Here is an 18,458-nt window from a genome sequence, read left to right as displayed (position 1 = left end):
GGGAAGGGTGGACGGAAGGGAGGGATGAAGGGAAGGGTGGACGGAAGGGAGGGATGAAGGGAAGGGAAGGGGGGAAGAGAGTTACAGTAGTAGCAGTATTTCACCAGAACAAGCCAAAAAATTTTTTGTTTTTTTCCTGGAGTAGCGTCGACAGGTATTAAATCTGCCAAGTGCTGCAATAATCTTTTTAGTTGGTGTTGCCAACTTGAAACGCTCGTAATTCTTAAATATTAGTTTTTATTACGTTAAGAAGTGAGCTTATACATTCTTCATCATGTTTACAACTGTCATTGTTATGAGATGAAGATACGAACAGTTCTTCATTAGATTAAACTTTCGTTTCATTATATTTTAAGGTCAGAGGTCATTAATCAGTTATCACAGTGAACTATAATGGAAGAGCAACATTCATTGTAAAGATAAGATTGTTTACCCACACTCATGCACAATTGGCTTCACTAAGACCAAACTTCAAGATGTGTTAGTGTAGCTGGTCCGATATTTCATCCCATGACGCAAATTATACTTCATCATCCAGAGAACATCACTCGGTAAGGAAGCCCACCGATTTATGTATATTAGACAGATACACGAATGGGAAGGGCTGGGTTTGATTACTACCTGAAGTGTGAATGGTTGGTTTGGAGAAAGACCTGCCTAGTACGGGCCAGTAGACTATTGCTCAAAAATCGAAGAATGCAAGAATAACCCCAGAAATCTCTGGCAACAACTAAAAGAATTGTGGTATAGCCATAAACCCGTAGATAGATCTAACATAATACTATATATCGATAACGAGGTATGCCGTGAAATAACTAAGGTGGCAAATTGTTTTAATTCATGATACCTAACTGTTGTATCAACATCAGTAAGTAAACTGCCGGTGTCCCGGCTAAGTTCCTAAAAGATGGCGCCTCTGAATTGCCAGTCCCATAATAAATTTGTCCACCACCAATACTGTCCCAGAGGGGTTCAAGGAGGCCAGAGTTATTCCTATCTTGAAGAAAACTAGTAGGTCTGATGTCAGCAACTATAGGGCCGGTAGGCCTGTTAGTATACTCTGATGTCCAGAATTCTAGAGAAGGTTGTGTACAGCCAAGTAGCTAAGTATTTTAGTGACAAAAACATTCTCCATTGTTACTAATCAGGTTTCAAGAGATCTTACTCGACCGACACCTCCCTAATTAATCTGACGAACTACCTGAGAACTGAAATGTTGCCAGGGAATATCATAGGTATGGTGACCATAGACTTGCAAAAGACCTTAGATACGGTCAACCATAACATATTATGTAAGAAACTACAAGCTTTCAGTATAGGCTCTGTAGACTGGTTTAAGTCCTACCTGAGCAACAGAAAAAAGTTGTCAAGATCAACAACACAGAATCGGAACCCCTGCCGATAGCATGTGGGGTTCCTCAAGGTAGTATTCTGGGTCCCTTATTGTTCGTATGTTATGTGAATAACATGCCCATCAGCGTCAAGTGTAAGCTTTTGTTGTATGCAGACGACAATGCTCTTTTAGTGTCAGGTAAAGACTCACAAGATATGAACCATACCACGGGCAAATGGTTAGTAGACAACAAATTATCGTTACACCTCCGGAAAACAGAAGGCCATACTCTGGCACGAAAAATAAACTGAAAAGGGTAAATAATTTTAATGTCCAGTGCAATGGAGAACCCATCACTTCAGTGAAATATCTGGGAATCCCCTTTGACCCATGTATGTCAGGAGAATTGATAGGAACAGAATACTAAAGAAAGTGAATGGTAGACTACAATTCCTCTACAGACAGGCACAGTGTTGACCTACTGATCTGGTCATGATTGTGACCAGATCTATCTTACAGCAAACTACAGAATTTCTTATAACCGCTTGCTAATTTTGAGCAAGCTTCTACTGCTAAGTTTAAGTGTAGACAAACACAAACACAGACATGTACACAAGCACATCCACAAAATTAGTATATATACAAACACTAGTGTATCCACAAAACTAGTATATATATAAGCCGGTTTATCCAAAAACACTAGTATATATATACTAACTAGTTTATCCACAAACAAATATATCTACAGATACTAGTATATCCACAAACAAACAGAATCAAACACAAACATAAATCACAGACAAAAAAACTCACAATTTCGACTGGGAAATCCATTAATTAAAAACATAAATCTGTCTGGCTTGTATTAAATGCCGAATTAAAAGTATTTTTTTATATTGCTAATAGCGAAGGTAATGATAATGTAGTCTCTCTCTCTCTCTCTCTCTCTCTCTCTCTCTCTCTCTCTCTCTCTCTCTCTCTCTCTCTCTCTCTCTCTCTCTCTCTCTCTCTCTCTCTCTCTCTCTCTCCGTAACCATTTCGTCAATATTTTTTAATGTCTATCATTTGGAAGTACATTATGTATATAGAAGAACTGCACAGTTACCTCACTTACCAAAGACGAATAAATATATCTATTCAGGTGCAATTTTATACAGTTTTTAAATGATTTCAACTCCCTTTCATAGTACATGTGCAAATTACCTACGATAACCCCCCCCCCTCAAAAAAAAAAAATCCTGGCGCTGCAATAGTTTAAGTGTTAGACACAATAACAATAAATCGTAATTGTCAAAAATAAAAATGAGCTGAATAAAGGAAAATTACAGTGAAAATTCTTTATATAGAAATGATACAAAGCGAGGGAATGAACTACATGGGAATAACTTCCAAGAACTTGATAAAGAAGGAATTAGCTGAATGTAAGTGTCGGATAACTATGTAAGAAATTACTTTCCGCGTTTTCTGTTGTTTCATTCATCGGGTAGATATTGTTTTCTTGTAGGTTTTTACCAAGCTGGCTTGTTCTGACCGGCCTTGACCTGTTCTGACCGGCCTTGACCTAGTCAGGCAACCCGCTCTTCTACTTTATTGCTGTTTAATAGAAGGTTTTTGAAGCCTGACCACATACTGAAGCACTACTACACTGTGCTCACTCACAGTACCATACTGCCTTTGGTTCCTAACCTTGACAAAATTATCAGCAAGATAATCCGGACACTGATTGCGAGTAATTTCGTAAACATTATTGACCTTCACGTGTCATACCTTGTCTTCAATATTAAACATTTCCAGTTGTGATAGATGGTTTAAAACCCGACAAGTTGAAGATTGAGACACTATGCAACATATGGGAATCTTTACTGAAGAAACGTTTCGCCACACAGTAGCTTCATCAGTCTATACAAAGGAGAATGATTCAAGGAGAGGAGGAGTTTGAGGTCTGCATGTAGCCTGTCTTCCAGTATATCCAAGACAATGTTTTAATAATTTAGTAACTGTGAGAGGCAGGAACGACCTCTTCTGAACCCATGTTGACCTGGGTTGTGCAACTGCTAAGAGTCCATTTGATTGGTAATCTTCTTCAAAAACTCACATTTTTGATGTGGAACGTTAGCGCCATCGGTCTATAGTTTTTTGCAATTGCTTTATTGCCATTTTTTGTGAAGTGAGGCAGTATCAGTGGTTTTTAATGACTGTGGGATGACTGTGTCTAGGCTTCTCCATACAATAGTTAAGACACGTGATGATGGTTTCTTACAATTCCTGATGAATATGGAGGTGAGTGAGTCAGGGCCTGAGGCAGAGTGCATGGGTATGCAATCAATGGCTTCTTCGACGACAAGTAGTGTTTACCTGGAGTTTACCTGGAGAGAGTTCCAGGGGTCAACGCCCCCGCGGCCCGGTCTGTGACCAGGCCTCCTGGTGGATCAGAGTCTGATCAACCAAGCTGTTACTGCTGGCTGCACGCAATCCAACGTACGAGCCACAGCCCGGCTGGTCAGGTACCGACTTTAGGTGCTTGTCCAGTGCCAGCTTGAAGACTGCCAGGGATCTATTGATAATCCCCCTTATGTATGTTGGGAGGCAGTTGAACAGTCTCGGGCCCCTGACACTGTATTGTCTCTTAACGTGCTAGTGACACCCCTGCTTTTCATTGGGGGGATGTTGCATCGTCTGCCAAGTCTTTTGCTTTCGTTGTGAGTGATTTTCGTGTGCAAGTTCGGTACTAGTCCCTCTAGGATCTTCCAGGTGTATATAATCATGTATCTCTCCCGCCTGCGTTCCAGGGAGTACAGGTTCAGGAACCTCAAGCGCTCCCAGTAATTGAGGTGTTTTATCTCCGTTATGCGCGCCGTGAAGGTTCTCTGTACATTTTCTAGGTCAGCAATTTCACCTGCCTTGAAAGGTGCTGTTAGTGTGCAACAATATTCCAGCCTAGATAGAACGAGCGACCTGAAGAGTGTCATCATGGGCTTGGCATCTCTAGTTTTGAAGGTTCTCATTATCCATCCTGTCATTTTTCTAGCAGATGCGATTGATACAATGTTATGGTCCTTGAAGGTGAGATCCTCCGACATGATCACTCCCAGGTCTTTGACGTTGGTTTTTCGCTCTATTTTGTGGAAGGAATTTGTTTTGTACTCTGATGAAGTTTTAATTTCCTCATGTTTACCATATCGGAGCAATTGAAATTTCTCATCGTTGAATTTCATATTGTTTTCTGCAGCCCACTGAAAGATTTGGTTGATGTCCGCCTGGAGCCTTGCAATGTCTGCAATGGAAGACACTGTCATGCAGATTCGGGTGTCATCTGCAAAGGAAGACACGGTGTTGTGGCTGACATCCTTGTCTATGTCAGATATGAGAATGAGAAACAAGATGGGAGCGAGTACTACTGTGCAATCTACATCTACAGGGCCTTAAACTCTAATATCAACCTTGACCTAAAATGCTTTCTTGATAGTTGTGACAGAACCCACAGGCATAACACCAGACATAAACATCTCTACGACATTCCCCGTGTCCGACTAAACCTTTACAAAAATTCAATGTATGTCAAAGGCCCTAAAATCTGGAACACCCTACCTGAGAACTCTAGAACTGCAGACACTTTCATCACCTTCAAAACTACCATTAGAAAACATCTTATCTCCCTGATACACCCCGTCAACTAACTATACGAATACCACCTGGTGGTTCACACTTACACTCACTCACTCATTTGACCATAAACAGAAATATTAATCTCAGTCTTAAAATAATGAATCTTGTGATACTCCAATACTGAAACTATGTACTGTGCCAAAACAAAAGCATTCACATTGCTAAACTCACAAACTAGTATTTAGTCACTTAGCCATAATACCAACTTACCTCATAATTTGTAATATTTTACAATTAAGAATAAAATTAAGTATGCCCGAAATGCCTAGCCATGCTAAGCGTTCTAGTGGTACACTCTGTAATCTCAATTTTACTACATGTAAACCACACAATAACCAAATTTCTGTAAACTCAGCATTGTAATCCTTATAGAGAATAAACTTTGAATTTGAATTTGAATTTGAATTTGAATTTGAGCTTTTCACCGTAGCCGCCTCAGACTTTACTCTGTTGACTACTACTCTTTGTGTTCTGTTTGTGAGGAAATTATAGTGTGGAGGAAATTTCTCCAGAAAGGGGGGATCAGCCCCTTTCAACCTATTCAGCCCCTCCGAGGGACTTCTTACAAAGGATTTGCAGAATTCAGTGTTATTACTCTTCCCTGCTAAACATCGTCACAGTGCTCAATACAAATTAGCAGATTTCTTGATCTCTAGTAACAGACGACACTTTATGATAGCCTCAACTTGTAAATAAAGTGGGTGCAGGGTTTTCCTTAATTTTCCAGCTTGTCCTCATCGCTCTCAGGCCGTGTGGACATGCTGCGCAAAAGCTCCTGCTTTCTCTGTTGCGCAACTTACTGTTTTCACCAAGATGGCTGCCAGCTACCGCAGGAGGAGCAACACCGTGTGTGTTGACCTAGTTAAAAGAACAATTTATCCGACGAATGCCTCTGTTTTATTACCAACGATTATATGGGACACGTTCAGCATTGACAATGATGAACTACATGGAATAGCGCTTAATGGTTCTTCAAGAATCTTCATAAAGTTCTGCACAGTGGAGGCGTATGAAAGGACGGTGACTCAGTACCAGAAGTGCATCGCCGTATCATCTGGACTGGAGGTACGCCTGCGGGATGCCTCAAATACACCTGGGAGAGGATCCGCAACGTTCCTTTTGAAGCAGATGATGTGGATATCAGAGAGACTTTTCAACGATATGGTGAGGTGCATGCTATAACTTTGGGCTGATGGACGGATGGAATCTATGCAGGGCTGCCTGCAGGATCTTACACCGTCAAGATGACATTGAGAAGACCTATTCCCTTGTATGTTGTCCTGGAGGATTTTAGGACACAGGTGTATGTGACCTACACGGGACAACGCAAGACGTGTCGCCTGTGTGGCGCTTTTGACCACATGGTGGCTGGGTGTGGTAAGGCGGCAGCACCGCGGCCTTTGGAACTGCAAGTAGCCACAGAGTCTCTTGTGGCACCTCTGCCGAAGGCTATGAGTGCAGTAGGCAAAGGTAATTGGGCGGACGAAGTGGAGGGCGTGGAAGAGAATTGCGTGACGCTACCAGTGGCTTCGGATGCTCCCCCGCAGGCAGACCTGGGTGTTGAGCAGCAGCCTGTGGGGGTGGGAGAGGCCGGTGACCTACAAGAGTTATCTGCACCCCTACAGGAGATGATTAAGTCTTTCCTGGATGTGCCAGCAGAGGAGATCCCCTCTGCAGACGGGAGAATTCTGATGGTTGAGGAGGACCTGACTGGGCAGATTCCAGGGCCTCCGGGGTCAGAGTCTGGCATGTTGCAGTTGCTGCAGGTGGAAGCTGAGGTGCACAGAGGGAGTGGAAATACTGACATGGAGTTTGAGGGAACATCTAGAAAGAGAGCTGGAGGCTCGTTGGATGATGAAGTTATTACTCCAGCTCAGCGTTCTGGGAAGAAGACGTGGGCGGGAGTGATTAAGAAGGGGCAGGGTAGTGCACAGGGGGGGAGGGGGCCCAGGCAGGCAAGAGTGCACGGGAAAAGACACGAGCAGCAAAAAGTGTAATAGACAGGACACAGAGACATAGAGGAAAGCCACCCTTTCTGAATCTTTAAGTGTCTAACTATAAACGTGAATGGCCTTAGAGCTGATGTTAAACATGTATGGTTGGAGGATGTTTTGCGGCGTTTTAACATTGATGTGTGTTTTATTCAAGAACACAATTTTAAGTGTGGCAGAGAGTTGAAGCTGAACGGTTTTAGGATGTATGTTGGTAGTTCAGGGAAATTAAAGGGTGGGGTGGCAGTGGCAGTGAGAGAATCCAGCCCATTTCACGTGCTCATGTGGGAAGAGGGGGGGAGGGGAGGGTGGTGAGGGTGGAGGGGCTATGGGGCGAGATTAGAGTATGTTTTTTGGGGATATATATGCCGGCTGATAGTAACATACGGGTAAAGGTGAATTTTGTAAGGGAGGTTTTGCTTTTCTACTTGCGGGGTTTACCCATGGTTTCTATAATAGGTGGGGATTGGAACTGTGTGATCACGAATAAGGATGTGGAGCCGAGAGGGGCAGGGTGTGTGCTTTGGGTATTGATGGATTTGTTGAGGGATGCAGGGGTTTATGACATAGTCAGGGGCGATGGGTGGAGAGTGGAGCACACGTTTATGCGGAGGGGTTATGCTGCCAGGGTGGACCATATATATATAACTCGAGATATCACAGTAGAACGTGTAATGACGATAGATTTAGGTTTTTCGGACCATCGTGCCATTTTGGCAGAGGTGGCATGGGAAGGGATGGTTCGTATGTATGTGGGTTATTGGAAAATGAATGTGAGGCTACTTCAGGGGAAGGGGGAGGGGTTGTTTTTTAGGGAATGGTGGAGGCAACTCTGGGAGGTTTGCAACAAAGAGGAGGATGTATTGGAATAGTGGGAGAAGCATGCTAAATTGCAGATTAAGGAGTATTATCAGCATAGAGGACAGGATGAGGCGAGGTGGAGGTTTGGTTTACAGAAATATTTTGAGGGGCAGCTCAATGATTGTTATGAAGAGGGAGGGGGGCCTAGACATGGAGAAATAGAGGTTTTAAGGGGAAGATTGAGGGATATGCAAAATTCTCGTTTTGATGCGATACGTGTGAGGGAAGGATTAGATGAGGTACTATGGGTGACAAACCGTCAGGATGTGTTTTGAGGAGATTTAGGAATAGGCAACAGATGACCACGATTATGGAATTAGAGGTGTGTAAAGGGGTGGGGGGATATAGGGTGGGGCAGGTACTTAGTACCACCGATGGAATGGGTAATTATGCTGATTATTGGTTTAGGGAGAATTTTAAGCAGGGGGAGGGTTGAAGGAGGGAGGGAGAGATTCTAGGGGAAGGAATTCCGGGTAATTTAGGGGAGGAGGAGAGAGCGGTAATAGAGGGTAGGATCAGTGAGGAGGAGGTGGAGGAGGCGGTAATGGGCTTGAGTAGGAAAAAAATGCCGGGCATTGATGGAATTCCTAATGATTTCTATATTACTCATTAGGATTGTATGAAGGAATGTCTGGTCTCGTTGCTTAACTATATGAAGGAAAGGGGAGTGTTGGGGGAATCGCAGGGCACGGGGGTAGTTGTTTTGGTCTGTAAGGGAGGGGGGAAGATCTTGGGTGCTTTTAGGGTGATTTCCCTCATGTGTGCTGATTATACAGATTTGTGAAGGTTTTAGGTAATTGTATGAAAAAGATGCTTGACCGAGTTCTACATAGAGGACAGTGTGGGATTCCAGGTCGAAGTATGTGTGAGGGGCATGGAAGAATTAGGGATTTCGTGGAGGGTAGACAAGGGGGAGGGATCTTGGGGATTGATTGGAAGCAGGCTTATGACAGTGTAGATAGACGTATGTTGTGGAGTATTTTACAAAAACAGGGTTTTGTGGATGAGATTGTGCGGTGGGTGACTACTTTGTATACACCTGCGAGGGTCAGGGTACAGGTTAATGGGAAGTTAGGGTTGCTGGTGCAGATGGGGAAGGGTTTGCGACAGGGTTGCCCCTTGTCTCAAATCCTCTTTGCATGCATGCAGGACCCTTTTTATAGGCTTATAGAGAAAAGAGTGTGGGAACGGGGAGAGGAGGGTCCTGGCAGATGTGGTATTGTGGGGTATGTGGATGACACCACAGTATTGGTGGGAGGGGAAATAGGATTGGGGAATGTGGGACGTATAATAGAGATTTTTGGTGGGGCGACAGGGATGAGGGTTAATGGAGAAAAGTCTAAGTTATTGGAAGTAGGTATGTGGGTGGGGGGGAACTGTATGGGTGGAACGTAGTGGATAGAATTGAGATATGTGGGGTTGTGTACATGGTGGACGCGGGGGAGGCGCAGAGAATAAATTCCAAGGATGCTGTGAGTAGAGCGATGGGTAGGATGCGCGGGTGGAGGGCCGGGGATGTAACATTGCAGCAGAGGGTGGTGGTGGTAAACACACTTGTGTATAGTAAAGTGTGGGGAGTGGCAGAAGTATATCCCCTGAGGTCGTGTGATATTCAGGAACTGGAGAGGGTGGTTTTGAGGTATGTGTGGGGTTATGGGAGGCCATGGCTACGGAAGGAGGTGGTGATGACGGGTGTGCGGCAGGGTGGGCTGGGTCTTATATCTTTGGACACACGAGTGAAGGCAGTGTATGTGAAGCAGCGGTACTTGAGGGCGGGAGGGCAGAGGGGTAGAAGGGTGGGAGAGGTCATGGAGGATGTGCGAAAATGGTGGAAGGGGAAGGCGTTATTGGTGTGTGAGGATATGGTGCGTAATTTGTTGGCAATAAGGGATGCAAGAAAAGTAAGGGTAAGTAGGCTTGGGAGGACAGGTAGGCAGGGTGAAGTGATACAGGGAGTAGCAACATACCCGATGTATGATTGGAGGGGCATTTGGGAAGACTTTCGGAAGATTAGATTAAAGCCAAGGGTTCGTGAAGTAGTATATAGGTTCTTTATGGGAATTCTAGCTTCAAGGTCAGTGCTATATAGAATGGGTTATGTAGGTGCTGGCACTTGTTTGCATTGTGGGGAAGAGGAGACTGCTTTTCATGCTGTATATTTTTGTGAAAACTTGGAGGTTGTAAGGACATGGTTAGCGAGGGTCCTGGGTATAGTGGCAGGAGGGGGGAGAAACATTTCGACTTTGAGGGCTTTGCGTTTTGATGTGGGCGGGGTTTCCAAGGACATTCGGAGGGCAGTGATGTATGTGGTGGCAGATTTTTTGTATGTGTCTTGGTGCATGCGGGAGGTGGGGGGTGATTGTAGGGTGCGGGCGCTTGCGGCGAGTGTGTATCATACAGTTTGCAGAAATAGGCTACTATATGGGAAGGTGTGGGTAAATAGTTTTCCCTTGGGTTATCGTAATCTGACGGTAGGTGTAATGTTAGGGTTGGGTGTAGTTTAGAGCTGGAGTGGGTTGTTTTTCCCTAAACTGGCACTTTTGTTCCGTTTTGAGATTAGTGGAGGATGGAAGGTGGAATAAAAGTGTGTGGTAGTGGAGTATATGGCTGTAAAGTCATTAGGAATGAGGGGGGGGGCGTAGGGGGGGTGAACTGGTGACTTTTGGTTAAGAGACAGGGGTTTTATAACTTTAGACGTCAGGTACAGGCTTGAGCATGGAAGGGAACATGAGTTTGTGTTTTTTAATACAGATAGCATGGGGTCAGGGGATGGCAGGGGGTGGCTTTCTGAAGTGTCTTGTGCCAGGATGGTTTTTTAATGATTGAGGTAGTACTGCTCTGTACATGTTTTATTAGGAGCTATAATGTTATATTATGTTATTTAGTGTGAAAGAGTAAGTCTGATATTGCTCTCGAACTTTGTTAATAAACAGTTGAACATGATAATACATAAAGTATCTTGGGAATAAAAGTTTTTAGTTTTCTATACACTTTGAAGAGAAGTTTGTGTTTGCACATAGAACGTCGAGGAAAGGAAGTTTGCCATGATTGAGGTAGTACTGCTCTGTACATGTTTTATTAGGAGCTATAATGTTATATTATGTTATTTAGTGTGTGAAAGAGTAAGTCTGATATTGCTCTGGAACTTTGTTAATAAACATATATATCTTGTTGAACATGATAATACATAAATATGGGAATATGTATTTAGTGTGTGTTTCAATATCTAGTGTACTGTTACCATATTAGTTGGTACCCTTCACTATTGTCAAGTAAATACTATCTATATATTGTCATAAGTTTTATTTATGTTAGTTATTATTTTATAAGTTAAGTGAACAAATGTAAGATGAAATTAAGACACATTTGCAACATCTGAGTATCTTTATTGTAGACGTTTCGCCATCCAGTGGCATTATCAATACAAATTCTAGGACATAACTTGAAGACAGTAGAACTGTATACAGAAGATGAGGTAATCAGTCCGTCAACCTTGGAGTAGGTGCGAAGAGCACCGTAGTCGTGGAGATTCAGAATCTCCACGACTACGGTGCTCTTCGCACCTACTCCAAGGTTGCACATGTGTCTTAATTTCATCTTGTTTGTATTATATACCATTCTTGCACAAATGTAAGATGTTGTGACGTCTAATGCAAGTGGCATTTATTTTTGCACTGGGGAAAAGGGAGGGGGGTGTAATTTAATTATGATTGGATCATAACGACATGTACTTGAATGTGTGTACACTGTATTTAGAAGACGGAAACATAAACACATATGCAGTTTAATGTGATCCTTTATTGACAACGTTTCGCCCACACAGTGGACTTTTTCAAGTCACAAACAGATCTACCTGGGGTGGAAGGTACGTGAGTATTTATAGTCAGGTTCAGAATGTTGAGGTCAGGTGGAGAATGCTGCATCTGATGATCCATTGCCAAACATGTTTCCAACATCTTTTCCAACACATCATTCCAAGTATCTACCTCCACAACCACGACCATCAAGGACATCACCAGTAGTAGACAGGACAAGCTTCCATCCTCTGCAGGGGTATACATAATCCCTTGTAATGACTGCAACAAATTATACGTGGGCGAAACATCAAGAGACCTCCAAACACGTATTTCAGAACACCAGTACGCAAGCAGGACTGACGATACAAGAAATGCCTGTGTACAACATCGCAATTCACACAACCATTTAATTAACTACAGAAACTCAAGACTTATCGCCACAGAAGACAACACTCAATACCGAAGAATCCTGGAATCATCGCTTATCTCTATAACCAACAATTTCAACCAGAACAACGGCTTCTATAACATTGCTGAACCACTTGCCAAGAGACTTCTTCATCGCTATCCCACATAAGAACATAGAACACTGCAGAAGGTCTGCTCACAACTTATCCAATACCCCTGCCAAGCTACCCAAGACTCTATAACCCCACTCGGTACATCATCAGATGCAGTATTCTCCACCTGACCTCAACATTCTGAACCTGACTATAAATACTCACGTACCTTCCACCCCAGGTAGATCTGTTTGTGACGAAAAAGCCCACTGTGTGGGCGAAACGTTGTCAATAAAGGATCACATTAAACTGCATATGTGTTTATGTTTCCAGTGTGTCGGTATTTTATACCATTTATTTTCATTTAGAAGACGGGAAGGATTGTGAGGATTGTCAATATTTGTATTAATTCTTAAGTAATTTTCATGGAATTCTGTGTAATGACAATGTTCACCTATAAGTCGGGTGATAAGTATAATTGAAATATTCATGCTTATTGTAATATATTTTGATTGATGAAATGTATAATCTGGTATTTAGCATTGGAGTAAAGAGATAAAAAGCATAGGTGATGGGGGATATTTTGTGTCAGCACAAAGATGAACCTGCAGTTTGTATTTAGAAAATGAAAAATTTATATTTTCTGTGGCGGAGTCGATAAGGGGTTCTTTTATTTTTTTAATGTATTGTAATGTATTTTTAAATAAGTAAAGAGAGTATTTATTCTCGTTAATCCACACTATGGTTGCAACACTGATCTCTTGCAAGGAGTGTGGCGTGACTGGTACTACAGCTGCTTCAAATTAAGTTGTTGATCAAGAAGCAAGACGTCATTTTCCCTTTCTGGGAGCGTAGAGTCCCTCAAGTCCCTCAGGGAAGCTGAAGGGGGCTATCCCCATTTCTGGAGAAATTTTCTCCACGAGTAGGATTCGAGTTACATCAGAGATTAGGTAGATGTCTGCAGCAGAACACAGGTCGTCAATTATTAGACTGATTAATGGTTCACTAAACACTGAGTATTACGGGGATTTAAGCTTTTCACTCATTTCTTTGTTTTCACCCGTGTATGTTCCATCTCCTCAAATCAAAGGCCGATACTAGAGGTTGTATTTCCTATGGACTTTTCATATGAGAAGATATATTTTAGGTTTCTCTGTTTGTCATGGTTTCTTGCTCCCTCCTTCTCTCCTGGTTTCTCTATGACGCATTTAATTTGAGCTCAACATTTTCCACTTCTCTGGTCAGTCTTACCGGGTGTCAGGACGGTATAATATATAAACAAACCTATGATGATGGGCCAGACTCATGGACCCCCGTGTTCATCAAGAACTGCAAGAAGCCCCTATCACGAGCTTTTACCATCCTATGGAGAGGGAGCATGGACACGGGAATCGTCCCACAGTTACTAAAAACAACAGACATAGCCCCACTCCACAAAGCGGGCAGTAAAGCAACAGCAAAGAACTACAGACCGATAGCACTAACATCCCATATCATAAAAATCTTTGAAAGGGTCCTAAGAAGCAAGATCACCACCCATCTAGAAACCCATCAGTTACACAACCCAGGGCAACATGGGTTTAGAACAGGTCGCTCCTGTCTGTCTCAACTATTGGATCACTACGACAAGGTCCTAGATGCACTAGAAGACAAAAAGAATGCAGATGTAATATATACAGACTTTGCAAAAGCCTTCGACAAGTGTGACCATGGCGTAATAGCGCACAAAATGCGTGCTAAAGGAATAACAGGAAAAGTCGGTCGATGGATCTATAATTTCCTCACTAACAGAACACAGAGAGTAGTCGTCAACAGAGTAAAGTCCGAGGCAGCTACGGTGAAAAGCTCTGTTCCACAAGGCACAGTACTCGCTCCCATCTTGTTCCTCATCCTCATATCTGACATAGACAAGGATGTCAGCCACAGCACCATGTCTTCCTTTGCAGATGACACCCGAATCTGCATGACAGTGTCTTCCATTGCAGACACTGCAAGGCTCCAGGCGGACATCAACCAAATCTTTCAGTGGGCTGCAGAAAACAATATGAAATTCAATGATGAGAAATTTCAATTACTCAGATATGGTAAACACGTGGAAATTAAATCTTCATCAGAGTACAAAACAAATTCTGGCCACAAAATAGAGCGAAACACCAACGTCAAAGACCTGGGAGTGATCATGTGGGAGGATCTCACTTTCAAGGACCATAACATTGTATCAATCGCATCTGCTAGAAAAATGACAGGATGGATAATGAGAACCTTCAAAACTAGGGATGCCAAGCCCATGATGACACTCTCCAGGTCACTTATTTTATCTAGGCTGGAATATTGCTGCACACTAACAGCATCTTTCAAGGCAGGTGAAATTGCTGACCTAGAAAATGTACAGAGAACCTTCACGGTGCGCATAACGGAGATAAAACACCTCAATTACTGGGAGCGCTTGAGGTTCCTGAACCTGTACTCCCTGGAACGCAGGCGGGAGAGATACATGATTATATACACCTGGAAAATCCTAGAGGGACTAGTACCGAACTTGCACACGAAAATCACTCACTACGAAAGCAAAAGACTTGGCAGACGATGCAACATCCCCCCAATGAAAAGCAGGGGTGTCACTAGCACATTAAGAGACAATACAATAAGTGTCAGAGGCCCGAGACTGTTCAACTGCCTCCCAGCATACATAAGGGGGATTATCAACAGACCCCTGGCAGTCTTCAAGCTGGCACTGGACAAGCACCTAAAGTCGGTACCTGACCAACCGGGCTGTGGCTCGTACGTCGGTTTGTGTGCAGCCAGCAGTAACAGCCTGGTTGATCAGGCTCTGATCCACCAGGAGGCCTGGTCACAGACCGGGCCGCGGGGGCGTTGACCCCCGAACTCTCTCCAGGTAAACTCCAGGTATGTATGTACAACGATAAAAGATGACTTTTTTCGAATTAATAAGAACCCCAGAATAACCCACGAAAGCCAGGTAGTGTATTTTAAATCCGTAAGCCATGCGTATCGTATGAGGCGACTAAAATGCCGGGAGCAATGGGCTACTAACCCCTTCTCCTGTAGACATTTACTAAAAAAGAGAAGAAGAAAAACTTTATAAAACTGGGATGCTTGAATGTGCGTGGATGTAGTGCGGATGACAAGAAACAGATGATTGCTGATGTTATGAATGAAAAGAAGTTGGATGTCCTGGCCCTAAGCGAAACAAAGCTGAAGGGGGTAGGGGAGTTTCGGTGGGGGGAAATAAATGGGATTAAATCTGGAGTATCTGAGAGAGTTAGAGCAAAGGAAGGGGTAGCAGTAATGTTGAAGGATCAGTTATGGAAGGAGAAAAGAGAATATGAATGTGTAAATTCAAAAATTATGTGGATTAAAGTAAAGGTTGGATGCGAAAAGTGGGTCATAATAAGCGTGTATGCACCTGGAGAAGAGAGGAATGTAGAGGAGAGAGAGAGATTTTGGGAGATGTTAAGTGAATGTATAGGAGCCTCTGAACCAAGTGAGAGAGTAATTGTGGTAGGGGACCTGAATGCTAAAGTAGGAGAAAATTTTAGAGAGGGTGTGGTAGGTAAGTTTGGGGTGCCAGGTGTAAATGATAATGGGAGCCCTTTGATTGAACTTTGTATAGAAAGGGGTTTAGTTATAGGTAATACATATTTTAAGAAAAAGAGGATAAATAAGTATACAAGATATGATGTAGGGCGAAATGACAGTAGTTTGTTGGATTATGTATTGGTAGATAAAAGACTGTTGAGTAGACTTCAGGATGTACATGTTTATAGAGGGGCCACAGATATATCAGATCACTTTCTAGTTGTAGCTACACTGAGAGTAAAAGGTAGATAGGATACAAGGAGAATAGAAGCATCAGGGAAGAGAGAGGTGAAGGTTTATAAACTAAAAGAGGAGGCAGTTAGGGTAAGACATAAACAGCTATTGGAGGATAGATGGGCTAATGAGAGCATATGCAATGGGGTCGAAGAGGTATGGGGTAGGTTTAAAAATGTAGTGTTAGAGTGTTCAGCAGAAGTTTGTGGTTACAGGAAAGTGGGTGTGGGAGGGAAGAGGAGCGATTGGTGGAATGATAATGTAAAGAGAGTAGTAAGGGAGAAAAAGTTAGCATATGATAAGTTTTTACGAAGTAGAAGTGATGCAAGGAGGGAAGAGTATATGGAGAAAAAGAGAGAGGTTAAGAGAGTGGTGAAGCAATGTAAAAAGAGAGCAAATGAGAGTATGGGTGAGATGTTATCAACAAATTTTGTTGAAAATAAGAAAAAGTTTTGGAGTGAGATTAACAAGTTAAGGAAGCCTAGAGAACAAATGGATTTGTCAGTTAAAAATAGGAGAGGAGAGTTATTAAATGGAGAGTTAGAGGTATTGGGAAGATGGAGGGAATATTTTGAGGAATTGTTAAATGTTGATGAAGATAGGGAAGCTGTGATTTCGTGTATAGGGCAAGGAGGAATAACATATTGTAGGAGTGAGGAAGAGCCAGTTGTGAGTGTGGGGGAAGTTCGTGAGGCAGTAGGTAAAATGAAAGGGGGTAAGGCAGCCGGGATTGATGGGATAAAGATAGAAATGTTAAAAAGAGGTGTATACATAGTGTATAGTGTATACTACAGTGGCTCCCTAGTATATTGATGATAAAGGCTAAAGTGTCATTTGAAAACAGGTGAATTTGTAAATGAAGTGATAAGCCTATAGAGGCAGGTGCCAGAAGTCGCCAGAAACTTACCACAGGTCAGCTGTTTTTAATAATCTTCCTGGCCTGCTAGTGTACTCGCATATAATCTAGTGATACCAGTGAATAGCAGAATACAGTGTTGTAGTAGCAACTAACCAGTATTATAATGGTACTTAGTGGAGTGGAGTGACTTTCATTAGTTTCTTTTTCTTGAAATACCAGACGTTACTGTGAATTTCATATAACCTGTAGTTACCAGCGGTCGCAATATACACAACGAGAAGCAATTACTACTACAGAAAAAGCGTCCTTCCTCCAAAATTTCCACCAGTCAACTATAGTGATAATATAGCATTTATTGTGGTGGAGACGAAAAAAAAAATAGAAAAGCTAGATACAGCGATTGATAAACAAGGGTTGAGGCTCGACCGTTCGTCACTGTAGGAGCTGCCAGAAATCACCGGTTTCTTCAACACGCAAGTTATACTTTTTTTATTATTATTTTTTATTATCACACTGGCCGATTCCCACCAAGGCAGGGTGGCCCGAAAAAGAAAAACTTTCACCATCATTCACTCCATCACTGTCTTGCCAGAAGGGTGCTTTACACTACAGTTTTTAAACTGCAACATTAACACCCCTCCTTCAGAGTGCAGGCACTGTACTTCCCATCTCCAGGACTCAAGTCCGGCCTGCCGGTTTCCCTGAATCCCTTCATAAATGTTACTTTGCTCACACTCCAACAGCACGTCAAGTATTAAAAACCATTTGTCTCCATTCACTCCTATCAAACACGCTCACGCATGCCTGCTGGAAGTCCAAGCCCCTTGCACACAAAACCTCCTTTACCCCCTCTCTCCAACCTTTCCTAGGCCGACCCCTACCCCGCCTTCCTTCCACTACAGACTGATACACTCTTAAAGTTATTCTGTTTCGCTCCATTCTCTCCACATGTCCGAACCACCTCAACAACCCTTCCTCAGCCCTCTGGACAACAGTTTTGGTAATCTCGCACCTCCTCCTAACTTCCAAACTACTAATTCTCTGCATTATATTCACACCACACATTGCCCTCAGACATGACATCTCCACTTCCTCCAGCCTTCTCCTCGCTGCAACATTCATCACCCATGCTTCACACCCATATAAGAGCGTTGGTAAAACTATACTCTCATACATTCCCCTCTTTGCCTCAAAGGACAAAGTTCTTTGTCTCCACAGACTCCTAAGTGCACCACTCACCCTTTTCCCCTCATCAACTCTATGATTCACCTCATCTTTCATAGACCCATCCGCTGACACGTCCACTCCCAAATATCTGAATACATTCACCTCCTCCATACTCTCTCCCTCCAATCTGATATCCAATCTTTCATCACCTAATCTTTTTGTTATCCTCATAACCTTACTCTTTCCTGTATTCACTTTCAATTTTCTTCTTTTGCACACCCTACCAAATTCATCCATCAATCTCTGCAACTTCTCTTCAGAATCTCCCAAGAGCACAGTGTCATCAGCAAAGAGCAACTGTGACAACTCCCACTTTATGTGTGATTCTTTATCTTTTAATTCCACGCCTCTTGCCAAGACCCTTGCATTTACTTCTCTTACAACCCCATC

The 18,458-nt window shown here is 42.9% G+C and overlaps 1 protein-coding gene across 1 annotated transcript in view; it reads left to right on the top strand.

Annotated features, from left to right (window-relative positions):
* The first annotated feature begins 495 nt into the window (after window positions 1-495).
* Cyt-b5-r (Cytochrome b5-related) overlaps window positions 496-18,458 on the top strand; it is an 86,978-nt gene continuing 69,015 nt past the window's right edge. Inside the window, exon 1 of the mRNA XM_053776270.2 lies at window positions 496-551. Within this exon, the coding sequence (XP_053632245.2) occupies window positions 511-551 (41 nt within the window). The 5' untranslated portion in view covers window positions 496-510. The remainder of the gene's footprint in view (window positions 552-18,458) is intronic.

Source organism: Cherax quadricarinatus, chromosome 19 (assembly GCF_038502225.1).
Source record: "Cherax quadricarinatus isolate ZL_2023a chromosome 19, ASM3850222v1, whole genome shotgun sequence".
NCBI classification, from domain to species: Eukaryota; Metazoa; Arthropoda; class Malacostraca; order Decapoda; family Parastacidae; genus Cherax; species Cherax quadricarinatus.
The sequence above is the reverse complement of the archived record's forward strand: the minus strand, read 5'-3'. Positions and strand labels throughout refer to the sequence as shown.